General features: G+C 37.9%; 1 protein-coding gene across 1 annotated transcript; it reads left to right on the top strand.

The window, feature by feature from the left end:
• The first annotated feature begins 2,127 nt into the window (after positions 1 to 2,127).
• On the top strand, positions 2,128 to 9,098 carry LOC107565630 (caprin-2). Its single transcript, XM_016250894.1, has 13 exons — positions 2,128 to 2,185; positions 3,507 to 3,747; positions 3,890 to 3,952; positions 4,033 to 4,119; positions 4,201 to 4,439; positions 4,753 to 4,835; positions 5,834 to 5,968; positions 6,060 to 6,100; positions 6,213 to 6,464; positions 7,031 to 7,072; positions 7,149 to 7,262; positions 7,406 to 7,490; positions 7,918 to 9,098. Exons 1-13 carry the CDS (start codon positions 2,166 to 2,168, stop codon positions 8,499 to 8,501), a joined length of 1,986 nt encoding a protein of 661 aa, XP_016106380.1. The 5' UTR covers positions 2,128 to 2,165; the 3' UTR covers positions 8,502 to 9,098.
• The last annotated feature ends 4,884 nt before the right edge of the window (positions 9,099 to 13,982 follow it).

The raw sequence follows: 13,982 nt of genomic DNA, 5'->3' as shown, positions 1-13,982 counted from the left end.
AAAATTCTGTCATTAATTACTCACCCTCATGTCGTTCCAAACACGTAAGACCTCCGTTCATCTTCGGAACACAAATGTTGATGAATTCTGAGAGCTCTCTGACCCTCCCATAGACAGCAAGGGTACTACCACGATCAACGTCCAGAGACGTAGCAAGGAGATCGGTAAAATAATCCATGTTACATCAGGGGTTCAACCGATATATTACGAAGCTACGAGAATACCTTTTGTGCGCAAAAGAAAAAAAAAAAAAAAAAAAAAAAAAGACTATTCAACAATTCGTCTCCTCTGCGTCGCCCTAGCACAATTTTGGAGAGTATCCACTGAACGCAAACAGCGTATGTTGTTCGGTGTCAGCCGCACCACACGGATACGTTTTCTACGTTGTTTGTGCTTTGATTTGAACGAAAACAACGTATCCGTGTGGTGCGGCTGACACCGAACAACATACGCTGTTTGCGTTCAGTGGATACTCTCCAAAATTGTGCTAGGGTGACGCAGAGGAGACGAATTGTTGAATAGTCTTTTTTTTTTTTTTTTTTTCTTTTGCGCACAAAAGGTATTCTCGTAGCCCTAAGTACAACTATTTGATTATTTTTATACTTTTGTTTGAGGGTTTTTAATGCCCACATACTTTTCTTAGACTAGCCCTTTATTTGTAGTGCTTCAGGCATGTATGGTAGCTATGCACTTTGTATTCGCAATACTAGAGATATATGAAGCAGGTTTTGTATTTTTTTACATATTGTACTTTTTACTTGTTCCTCAATAAACGTAACTTGTGGTGGTTACACTTGTTATGTGCATTGATGTAAATGTGCATTTGGCAGCCACTTGCATTGCATTCAGATTCATATTTTACTAATATGCCCTGGGAATTGAACCAATGACCTTGGCATTGCTAGAGACATGATACTGTTTGAGCTACAGGAACATAGTTACGTCATGCCAGCAAATAAAATAAAACGAGTTAGAAGTGGCTGGTATTGCTACACCAAAGTTGTGGGTTCAGTTCCCAGGGAATGAACTGATGAAATGGGCTACAGTGAAAAGTAATGAATGCTTTCATTTAGCAAGGACATATTAAATTGAACAGTAAATACTCTTATACATTTCAATTTCCATTTCAAACAAATGCTGTTCTAATGAGCTTTTCAGTTCTGAAAAAAACGTTTCCACAAAAATATTATCTGTATTAACATTTTCAAGACCAAGTAAACCTTTTTAAGACCAAGTAAACACTGAAGGGGACATGAAAAAATTCATTCAAATGAAGTACGTTTATGAATAAAACAAGAACAAATATCTATCAGTGGGCTCAAAGAAATACATTTAATTCAAAAGGGAAAATATGTATTTTTTTCTGACTATATTGGCATATATTTGTTCTTGTTTAAAACGTAAGCACATCATTTCTCAAAAAAAAAATTATAGACATACATACTACTTTAAGGTTTGCAGTGCATGCAGCATTTAATGAAAAAAATAATTAAAACTTTCTGCTCCGTTTTAATATATAGAAATCACATTGACCACTTTTTCTAAACACCTTAAATGGTGATACAAATGATACCAAAAAAGAGATTTCCACCCCTCGAGGAGCATGAAAGACACGTAATTTTACAAATTGTATTGTAAACTGCATGCATCAAGTTCAGTCATTCAACCCTGTTACATATTTATCAATAACTACAAACCAGTATTTATTTCCACATTTGTCAGCCCCTTCTGAATAACAAACTAAATGCACAACCATGTTACAGTAGGCTACTTATTCATCCCTGTTACCCATTCTGAAATAATTATTTGTAGCCTATATTTGATTTGAAAAGTAAATATAAGATCGATCGCTAGATAGGAGCTGTGGGTGGATGGGTGAGAGCGCGCTGAGGCTGTGTTCGGCTGTGACCTCCTGATTGCTCCGCCAGCTGATGGGTTCCTCTGCTCTGAGGACATAAAAAGGTGCGAGGCGGCTGCGGTCTGTCCTCGCTGTTTCCCCACCGCTTTATATCGTCTTTCCACCAGCTCACCGAAAGGCTACCTCATTTGCATCTAAATGAGCAGCCTTCCCACCAAAGTCATCCTAACAATCTGAGAACGAAGCAAGCAAACAAACACACTCACCGGCAGAGACGCATGAGGTCGGTGAGATAGGCTATCTGCGGATGCTGTGCTCGTTACACATGTGCGTTATGTTGTCACATGCATCTGTGGCTTTATTCGTCCTCCGGGAACTTATTTGCGTTCTCTGCTCGTGGATTTGGGTGGTGGCACCCCGTCGATGCTGTTTGGACAGGATTATTCTGGAAAGCGTCAAAGTCGTGTCGGATAATGGCTTTAAAAGTTGCGTTTTTGCACTACTGTATCTGCTCTTTTTCAAATGCAAATTATTCTAGCTGGTTTTGGTGTTCTCTTTGATGCATAATCGGTGTTTATGAACGCCAGAATTGCATTAGACGATATTTGTACATGGCTGACCGTAAATGACTACGGTTTTTATGTTAGATCGTGAATCCGGGGTTAATTCGCTTTTTTAACGTTGCATTTGTTATTCCAGTGTGTAAATGCAATGTCATGGTGAGCACTGGCGAATGTCCAGACATACGGAGGGAGTTAAACTCATATAATTATACGTTTATCATGCAGGCTTTGATTTGTGTGTGTGTGCAACTTTCCAATATATGTGTGCTGAGATTTCTATTTGAATATTTATTGTCATTGAATGACTGAACTCCTAGCATGATGAACCAGGATGGTCTAATACCTTAAATGTTTTTAACTTGAAGGTAAAGCAAGTTTATGTATGTATCGCAGACATTTAAAAAGTACATTGAAGTATAATTTAAGTACAAAGTGAATAAAGAACTAACTGTAGGGGAAAGTCTATTTGAAAACTATATTAAGGGTTCAAAAAATTGAATCCTGACATTTATTTACAGACATTGTCAAACCTATATGACCTCAAAAGGATAGTTTTTTTTTTTGTGTGTGTGAAGAGTTAGGCCTATATAATTAATTAAAACCATAAAAACATTAATTCAAATGTTAAGCGATTTAAATAAAAAATGAAACGCATATTAAACATCTGTCATTTTTACTTCGTTGAACTTGATGTACTGATATAAAGTCAATAAAATCTGACATTAGCAAATGTTATCAAATCTGACTTAACATAATTAAAATGACAAGCACAAAACAAAATGGCTGAAAATGTAAAAAAAGTGAAATGTAACTATTATTAAAAACTTGTAATAGTATCTATCATAGTAGTTTTAAGATTGCGTGATGCTGCATCCACACCAATAAGTGTCAGTGTAAAGTTCATGACCACCTTCATTGACTTTTTTTTTGTGTTGTTTTTATAAATTAGGCAATATAAAGTGTATATACTGTGTGTTAATCCACAATACATAATAGTTTTCCATTCGGAGTATGGTTATAAACGTCTGTCTTTTTATTTCCATAATAAATAGTGTGACCTTTCTGTTCATTTCCCTCTGCTTCAGAGCGACTAAGATCATGGTTCAGCTGTCACCATCTCGGACTATAGAGACGTTGACTCCGTCAGAGTTGACCGTGGAGAAGGATGATGGCCAGGGCAGCCCTAAATCCGAGTCCCCTCGAGTGCTTACCGCCCTCCAGTTCACCCTTAGCCCCACCACGACCACCAACTACGACTATGAGAAATACATTGAGGACGGCCTCATCTGCCTCAAGCACAAGATCCGTAACATTGAGAAAAAGAAGGTGCCTTTATTCTGTTGTTCAGGCAGAAATAGCATGAACAGTATTCAGATGGAGTGGGTTGTTTTGCTTTACTTATACAGCACCTAATGTGCTTCAGTCCTGTCCATGTTTGCAAAACAAAGCTACTTTTTTCTTCTTGCAGCTGAAACTGGAAAGCTACAGTGAGAGGCTGAAGAAGGGGGAAAAACTTAATCAAGACCAACTGGTAATCACTTTTGATTTTGTGTGTCGCATCTTGGGAAATGGAGCTTGTTTTAATATTACTGATGTGTGCTAATGCTGTAGGAAGCTGTGGGGAAGTACGAGGAGGTGATCCACAATCTTAAGTTTGCCAAAGAGCTCCAGAAGACCATTGGTGCCCTCACGCAAGATGTAAGGTTCATGCATTCGTAAAGTACTGAGTGAAATTAAACTGTTCTGCATATTTCACTGGCTCTTCTGATTCCTGCATAGTTGTTGAAGGCTCAGCACAAAGTTGCTCGACAAGAGAAGGTGATGAGGATTGAAGAAGAGAGGAAACATCTGAACTTGATGCTCCAGGTGCAATACGTCCTCCACAGTCTGCAGAGAGAGGATGTCCGGAGGAACTTCTGCAACATGAGACAACATTCCTGTTACCTGTCCACACAGGACATGGAGAGCTTGCTGGATCTGGCGTCATTATTGGGATTCAAAAGAGACCATAGCATGAGGTTTGTGCTGCACCTGATACTGTCTTCTGCTTTGTAGTCCGTGTTTGTAAGTATGTTTTTGACTGCTAACTTTAAAATTAGGTACTAATTTCCTGCATTGCTTTTTGTGTGTTCTAGCACTTCAGTATTTGTTATTAATGGGAAATAATACACGCCTAGCCAAAAAAAAAGAAAAAAAGAAGGGGGATAACGCATAACTGTTATGCCTGACAAGGGTGCTTCTGGTTATTTTTAATGTCATTACATTACTGTATCTGGGGTCTTTTTAGCCTGTAGATGTGGTATGATCTTCCTTTTGTGTTTCATGCACTAGTTTAGAGGATCAGATGGAACAGGCTGCCATTGTTTACTGGGAGCTTCTGGAAGGGAAAGAAGAACCAGTTGCTGGCTCAACATGTGAGTTTCTAGCTCTTTCTGTGATTGTCAAATTAATTTGGTAGTTTTCAATGAGTCCTCTGAGCCAGAATGTTTTTTTTCTTTAATAAAAATGCTATAGGATAAGCTATATATATATATATATATATATATATATATATATATAAGCTGCAAATTTGGTAATAATATTTGTAATGCATTTATAGAAAACAAATGCATGTAAATATATAAGTACTTTACACAAAATAAATGCATGTTCTTGCATTTAATTTATTATTATTATTATTGAGGATAATTAATACATGTAAATATATAAATACATTACACAAAAGAAATGCAATATGTCCTTTAGTTATTGTTAATAATAATAATAATCAAATGTAAATATAAATGTATTTATTGTGTAATGTGTGCCGTTTTATTTTAGTTGTATTAAGAATGATAATACAAGTGTATAAATGCTTACATGCAGAATAAAATATGCCGCCAATGTAAATGTATAAATGCGTTACACAAATACAATATGCACAAGTACATTACACAAAATAAATGCAATATCTGTCCTTTGATGTGTTAATGATGATGATGCATGTAAATATAAATATTTTGTGTAATGTATGCCCTTTAATTTTAGGTGTGTTAAGAATGATAATACAAGTGTATAAATGCTTACATGCACAATAAAATATGCCGCCATTATTATTATTGTTGTTTTTGTTATTCAAGGGCAAACATTACAGAAATAAATAAAAATGTATGTTTTGTGTCTATGCCCTAGTCTAATGAAGAGCCTGCACGCTCAAACATCACCTGTGTGATAGTCCGTTATTAAATATTTGTGTTTTTGGTGTCTAGGTCTACCAACTTTTTTTCTGTTTTCATTATAATATGTATATACCCTAGAAACATTTAGTTCCTTTTGGAACACAAAAGGAACCCACTTCTATATCTGTGTTGATGGGATCGTTGAGGGTACAAAGACAAAAAAAGATTTTTATATGATGGTCATTTTTCAACAGATAAGCACATGAAGGAGAAGCTACTTCGGCTAGTGGATTGTGGCTTTTTTGATCACGTACCACTTCCTAAAGTTGACAGTCAAGAGAAGACTGAGACCCTAAAGGCGGACCCTCCAAGGCCTTGTGGCCTCTCCAGTGAGATTTCATTTAATTTTAACTTCGAATGTGTGTCTAAACAGCCATGAAATTACTTGAATGCATGTCATTTTATATTTCTGAGTTTTAGCGCTGGTGAAGCTGAGCTCAAAAGAAGTGCCTTCCAAAGAGGTAAAAACAAGTGACGTATCAAACACCATGATCTTAAGTTATCAAGTCTTCAACGCTATAAACTGCGTTTTGGAGAAACACGCGCAAATCAGTAACTTCTGAATGATGCCAGTTTCTTAACAGACGATACCTACCTGTAACAGACGTCACTGAGCGCAGACAGGATGAGAAGGCATCGCCCCGTAGTTGGAAGGAAGAATTTTTGGCGATGAAGGAAAGGGAGCCCCCAGACTCATGGGAAATGGAGTTTTCTGATCCTCCTGCATCCTCTCAGTCCCCCATACAGAAGCCATGGAAAGGGGCAGCGGGATTGATTCCTAAGACTGCAGACATCGTAAAGAGACCCACCGTTGACCCCAAGGAGGTGAAACAACTAACTTCTATATTGAAATGGCACTTGACCTGAATTGGAAATGATTTCCCAATGTTATTCCCAAAATGTTTATAAAATGACTAATACATTTAATGTGTAAAATTTTATATAATTTATTTTTTATTATGAATTTGAATTCATTCCTTATTCCAAGGACCCCCAAATTTGATGATGCCCTTTGTTAAAATAAAGGCAGTTATGTTTTCATTTATCTTGGGTGAATAAAAATGGAAATGCAGACAAATTTTATAAAAAAAACTGGAAAACAACTTTATCCAACCAACTTTTTTCCCCTACCGAATATTAGAATTATATAATACAATATATAATTTTCTAATATAAAAATTGCACATTTAATTTCTTGTATTTGTGTATTATAATTTTTTTAATTGTATTTACTTTTTTTTTTACAAATATTCCTAGCGCCCTCTTGTGGCCCCCAGGACACTAGTTTTAAAACCCCTTAAACATGTTGCTGCTTAAACAACTTGCATGTTGGCAACCATTTGATATGTAAAAAGGTCAGTTTCTTCACATGTATGTTGTGTCTTTTCTAGAAACGTCAAAGAAAGAGCAAGGAGGAGCAGGACTCTAAACCGGTGAGTTATTTACGTTCATCATAAACAAAGTATTTTAAAGCAGTTAAAGTGTTATTTTTATGCTCTATACTTTCAGATGCCTGTCGCAGTGGAAGTCTTCAGCTCTCCATTACCGAAAGACCCTGCTCAGCGCAAACAGCAGCTGGAGTCTCTGATGGACCAGATCTCAGGATCCTTCAGCTTCATGCAGGCATGCATTTAAAAAGAAATAAATGCACAAATTGCGACAATACAACAAAACTGCTGCAATATGGTTTAATTTTCCGATTTTTGTTGAATCTGAGAAATTTCAGAAAGTGTTCACGGACCTTTCCTTGATTTTTCTGTTTGCAGGAGTCTCTTCTGGATGGAGAAACTTCCCCTGTAAACAGTCAAACAAAGAGACGCCGTCCTTCTCCAGGCTCCTCTACTCCTCTTGGTACATGATTGCTCCATGTTAAATCAGTCACACAAAGTGTAGGATGGGGTTAAAGAAATAGCTTATCAAAAAACTGAAAATTTGCTGAAAATACTCACCCTTAGGCTTCTTTAAAAATCCTACAATGTGATTTTCTGGATTTTTTTTTCTCATTTTGTCTCTCATAGTTGAGGTATACCTATGATGAAAATTACAGGCCTCTCTCATCTTTTTAAGTGGGAGAACTTGCACAATTGGTGGCTGACTAAATACTTTTTTTCCCCACTGTATGTATGTGTGTGTATATATATATATATATATATATGCGCATACAATACAGAACACACACAATGCAAACAAAAACTTTTATTTTGGATGCGATTTAATCGTTTGATAGCACTACTCTGTAAAGCATCAAAGTAACATCCTTAACTCTGTGGTTTGTCTTTGTATCTCCTCTCCTCTTCAGCCGGTTGGAGTGACTCCTCTCAGGTGAGCAGCCCGGACCGGGAGGGTGCGTTTCTGCTCGACTCAGGAATCAGTGACACACTCTCCATCCCGCCAATGGAAGTGCCCATCACGCCCCAGGGCCCGCACACTCTGATGCCAGTACACGTGTACCCACTCACCCGACTCCGCGTGGCCTTCTCTGCCGCCCGCACGGCAAACTTCGCCCCTGGCACAATGGACCAACCAATCGCTTTTGACCTGCTGCACACCAACCTCGGTGACATGTTCGACACGACCACCGGACGCTTCACCTGTCCCGCTGCCGGTGCTTACGTCTTCATCTTCCACATCCTGAAGCTGGCCATCAGCGTACCCCTGTACATCAACCTCATGCGCAATGAAGAGGTGATGGTGTCCGGGTACGCCAACGACGGTGCTCCGGACCATGAGACTGCCAGCAATCACGCTGTCCTCCAGCTGTTCCAGGGCGACCAAGTGTGGCTGCGACTGCACCGTGGCGCCATCTATGGCAGCAGCTGGAAGTACAGCACCTTCTCTGGTTTCCTGCTGTACCAGGACTGAACATCTATCTCGAAATGGGCACAAAAAGGGAGAAAGGGGCATTTTGGATGTTTTTTTGAAAGTTACTCTGCACTTTATTGCGCTTTCGGTTACGCATGGTGCAATTGCATGTTTGAAAGATCATGCTCGATAGTACATAGTCAGTGTTAAAACTAATGTAAGATGTTTGCTGGTGAAAGTTTACAAGGGTTTTCCTGTTGTTTTTTTATTTATTATTGCTATTTATTATTATTACTATTCAGTAAATTTAAAATATTTTCTTTATCTTTTCAGATTTGAGAGTATTTACCGTGTATTTGGATGCACATACTTGTAGCTGCATTTGTTTGCACTAAATTGAAATCCTTACATTCAGAAGCATCTTCTGGTGTTCGTTTAATGGCCTTGTATGCTCATCTGCTCATTTTAGATGAGATGGAGAGATTTTCCAGTGACATAAAAGCTTGCAAAACGGTGCCTTTTCTGTTTTTTTTGGGGGGGCGGGCCCCTGAACAACACATGCATCGCTTTGCAAGAATGGAGGATTCTTTTTTTTCTGGTAATACTTCACATGTTGAGCACTTTAAAAAGGGATTTAGTGGCCTTTTTGGGGTTTTGGGGTGTCACGTTTTTTCCCTTTTATTTAATCGAGAAGACATTGCATCGTGTCGTTGAACATGTTGTTTTAGAGTGTTTTGAGTTGAACACAAGAGGCCGCTGTGGCCCCACTCATTGCTCGCTTCAGAACTGAGCGTAATGGAAAAACAGCCAAATTCGTTCAGTAGGACCCCCTCAACGCGTTTCCCGTGAGGGCTTCTACTCTGATCGTTTAAGCTGACATAAGTCCTGCCATAGGCTATGAATGTCACAATGCACAAATGTTTACTTTCCACTGCTCCGCTCTAACAGCCGAGTGTGTTTGTTCATTTTGCTTTCAGTGAATGCCTTTCTAATCTAAGTGAATGTTATTTCTGTGTGTTCAAGGTTGTGTAGGGTCTTGTACTAATAGCTTTTAAAGGAAGAGTTGACCCAAAAATGAAAATTCTGTCATTTACTCACCCTAAAGCTGTTCCAAACCTGTGTAAGTTTCTTTAATATGTTGAACACAAAAGATATTTTGAAAAATGTTGAGTTGGCATCAACTTTCATGGAAGTCAACTGTTTGGTTACTAACATTCTTCAAACTATTTGTTTACTATGTTTATTATTACTATTCATCATGATATCATTACTTGTACCATGCTGACTGTCTCTTTACTATAGTAATATGTTGATCTTTGTGGTCATGACAGCTGTATATTGGTCTTTTGCAAACATATATGTTTCTCTGTGGAGTGTGTTTTGTCTGCTCAGTTGAGTTGATCTAGAAAGATTCAGTCTGACTAGATCTGCATGTTGTGGAAGCAAATCAAAATTCTGGGAGAGTGAAATTTAACCTCCAGCTGGACTGTAGGACAAGACTGTCTGCGGTTGAGCTGCCCAGACTTGTTCATATAATGCCTCCCCTTCTTAAACCTAGTTTTACCCCCCTTTATTAGGTCATGTCCCATGTAAACCTACCGCCACTTCTTACATATACACACCACCTCCTGCATTCTGCGAGGTCCCGGGATGGCTGGGATGGTCAGCTGTCTTCTTGCATGCCATGGTCTGGAGATTTTTTTGCTGGATTTTGGGAAAACGGACTGTACCGTTCATTGTGTCCTTTGAACAAACTGTTCTTAAAAAAAATGTTGTCGGTTTGCTTTTAAGGAGAACACAGTCTTGGAGTGTAAATACAATGTTGAAGTCATGAGTCATATTCTGAGACGGTGTCGGTCTGGGAAGACACCGTATTCTTTGGTTATATCCCTGAGATTACTGACATAACTAAAAGACAACAATAAAACTTCTAACAGCGGTTTGGTGACACAAAGAGAGAAAAACAAGTTAACTTGTCGACCATGATGCTTTCCATTTGTTTTGTTTTTGCAAAAGCACCACAAAATAATACCTGGAAGCCATTTATCTGTGGAAGACAGCAGCTAAATGGTGTAGTCACACAAGCTGTTAAACGTTTTAGACTAAACAGTCGTTTCTTCCCGTCTCCTGCCTTTAAACTTAATGCTGGTGATTTGTCATGTGCCACAATGTCCTTCCTGAGAGAAACTAGGTGTAGTTTGAGAACAAAAGGGCTGGTGACCGTGTCATTAGCAGAGATTTTTTACATGTATTCAGTCATCTTGTACAACAGCTGTGTTTAAATGGGTCATTGCTGTAATGTCTGTCCTAGCAAGACACTCCTGTCACTGTTTCAGGCATTTATATTAACAATCATGTGTAATTCTATAGACTTTATTCTTAATTCCTCCTGAAATTATCATCTTACCTTGTTTCTTTTTTTAATTACTCCTATTAGTACTTTAAAAAAAAGTTTAAATTAATGTACATTCACAAGCGATCAAGTCTTTCCAGTCAGGTCAGTAGCCTGATAAAGCAGTTTACATGCAGCGGACCCCCTCATGGCGGTGGCCATTTTGAGATCACATGACCAGCTGAATACTACTTAATTTATCTTATTAACTACCATTATTGGACATTTTCACTCATCAGATAAATATGAATATTTATTGCTAAGACCATTTCTTGTTAACTGCTAAATTTTGGAGCATGCTGGCCATACACAACTGCTAAATCGTCTATCGTAACATCAATTACTCATTGTACCTTTAATTAAAATGTGAATTAACATGGTATCTGTTTAACTTGTTTTTGACTGAAAAATTTATATTGTTAACATTAGTTTTTGCAATAGGCTAATGCATGCACAACATTTGAGCTGCAAAAACTGACTGTTTGTGTCTGCAAAACAGGAAAATGGACATTTGCGTATTTGCACCCTGATCTGATGGTGCGTTCGAGTCATGTCGGATAGATCGTATTTACAAGTTGAATGCACATGAACGCCACCACAAAGTCGTTATTACCAGTGGGAAAATTTTCTTTAAGCCCCGAGTTTCCGAGTTGGGGGCTTGTCAGTGGGAAACATGGCGGAATCGATGGATGCAACGTCTGTAGTTGACGGTAAATTTTTGTTTAAATTGATAGTTTGGTTGTCCTATAAACTTAAATTGGTCATGTTCTTGTTACTCAGCTAGTTAATGAAATCCAAGTAAAAAAATGCTATAATTTTTGCACCTATAGATGAAAAATCTTTTGATTTGCATGTTTTAAAAATATTAAAAATGCAAAACACACCTGATGCAAATTCTTTGCCCTTCATTTTCTATAAGCGGAGTTAACAGACCCTGTTGTATTTTCTTGTAATTTATTAAAAGAAGGTACACCGCCACCTTGTGCCGACTAAACTGACTTGAACGCACATGATGTCGTAATTACAACTTGTCAACTCGTAAGTACGAACGTCCCAGGAGGACTTGAATGCAGCATGAGTTTGGTGTCACGGTTTTGCATTTAAGTCCTGAACACTGTGCCCACAGACTTGCCAAAACTGTGGTGGTGTTTTACATATGTTTCCTATCATAACGTCTCTTTGTGGTTTGCTTCTGTGCAATAATGAGCGAGAAAAGGGATATTTTAGAATTATATTCCATGAAAAGCACTTACAACAACTGATATGTTTGTGATGTGGGTTGGACTGGCGACAGACTTGTCATATGATATGACTAGTATTGTTGTAATATTTAGAGATGTTATACTGCTGTATAAATGCTCATTGTGGATGATACATTAAGATTACTGGATCTTCAGCATTTAGAGTTAGTTCATGTTGGCTTTTATCATTGTGTTATTGTGTATTCACTCCATTTTTCATTACTTTTAGCACTGACATTCTCAAAAACATTCCTTAGCAGGGAAAGGCTGTGAGCAAAATAGTTCAGCATAAAATTCCCAGCATAACACTGCTGGAAATCCCCTTTCAGAGGTCCAGTGTAACTCATTTACAGGGTGTTTTGCATTGTTGCAATCTGCAGTGCATGATGGGACTGGGTAAATATCCTATTTTCCGCCCGGGAAATCAACTCTGTTAGCCACAATAGGGTTGCAATAAGATTTGCGTCCGATTCTACCAGTCCTGCGCTGTTGTTTTAATCTCTCTGATAACCATCTTCTCATAACAACTAGTAAATTGAAAACAACTGGATTGCTAGTTTACAGGGAACTGCAGAAATACATTGCAGAGGCTCATGCAGAATGTAACAGAGGCCCATACAGCCAAAGGAGTGAATGTTTTCTCACACCCGTGTCAGAATTCAGAGGTTTTCTCACAAAAGAACGGCTGTGCGACTTGAGCTTACACCTCTATGAGGAGGTCCAGGTGTGTGATTTTAACCTGAAGCAGCACCCCGTCATTTCTTCCCGTCCATGCGATCTCACTCCTTCATGTTGAACGTATATTTTTCCTAAACCTCCTCCTGTCGTTTAACTCCCCCAACTCAATGTCAACATGCCAGTGGCCCTGCAGTTAGTTTAGTCTTGTGCTATGTTTGGAAAAGCATATTCTTACTATTGTGGCAATATATAACATTTATAATGTGCAAAGTATGCAAGTTTTCCTATTCAATTTGCATATTTAATTTATGCAAAAATCATGGATATTGCAAATATAATCTGCAAATAAACCAGCATTTAAAAAAAATCTTCACTTCAAGGCAAACTGAAGCAAAATGGAAAATAAACAACTTTTTAGAGTATGAAGTAATTTTAGAAATGTAATCCACATTCTTTAGTCTTTTATTTTAACAATGCACATTAATTAACATGAGCACTTAAGTCCATCATGCATCTAGCATTTTTATGCAAAATCCCCATTTGTATAAGAATATGTGAATGGAAACTTGACTTATGCTGTCCTATTTGCTATATTCAGAATAGCATATTAGCATTAAAACCCCTACAGTGTATAGAATGTATTGTGTGCCTAGTATGCACATTTTCTGTATGAGTGGAATACCCAGATGATCACATTTGCTAAAATATGCATCTGGTTCCATTGTAGTGTATGTGCATGCCTATTTTTATCCCCATCCATCCAGCATTTTTAATGCAGTTTGCATAAAAATATGTGAATGGAATCCCAACTAATGCTATGCGCTTGACTTGTCCTTTTGTTTTGCTTTGTTCAGAATGGCACACGACTACTACAGTGTATAGTGTGTATTGTGTACACGGTATACAAATTTGATATGTACCCAGATGACCACATTTGCTTAAATATGTAGTATGCAGCAGAACAGACTGTACTGAATACTAGATATCTCAGGTAAGGAGGTATGACAACAATAGTAGACAGCATTTTATACTGAGTAGTATGCAGTGAGGAGTAAATGAGTATTCAATTCCGAACATAACAACACTCCCTTTTACACATTGATCTTTTTTACCCTCTACAGACTAAGTCAATCTCTGCCATTATAATGTTTCTCTATTGATTTAGTGTGATTGTGTTTGTAGGTTGGAAGCGAACCAGTTTGAAGCTCTATATAGGGGGTCCGCATGGCT

Source organism: Sinocyclocheilus grahami, unplaced genomic scaffold, assembly GCF_001515645.1.
Source record: "Sinocyclocheilus grahami isolate Dianchi unplaced genomic scaffold, SAMN03320097.WGS_v1.1 scaffold1013.1, whole genome shotgun sequence".
NCBI lineage: Eukaryota > Metazoa > Chordata > Actinopteri > Cypriniformes > Cyprinidae > Sinocyclocheilus > Sinocyclocheilus grahami.
This window is presented reverse-complemented; position numbering and strand designations above follow the sequence as displayed.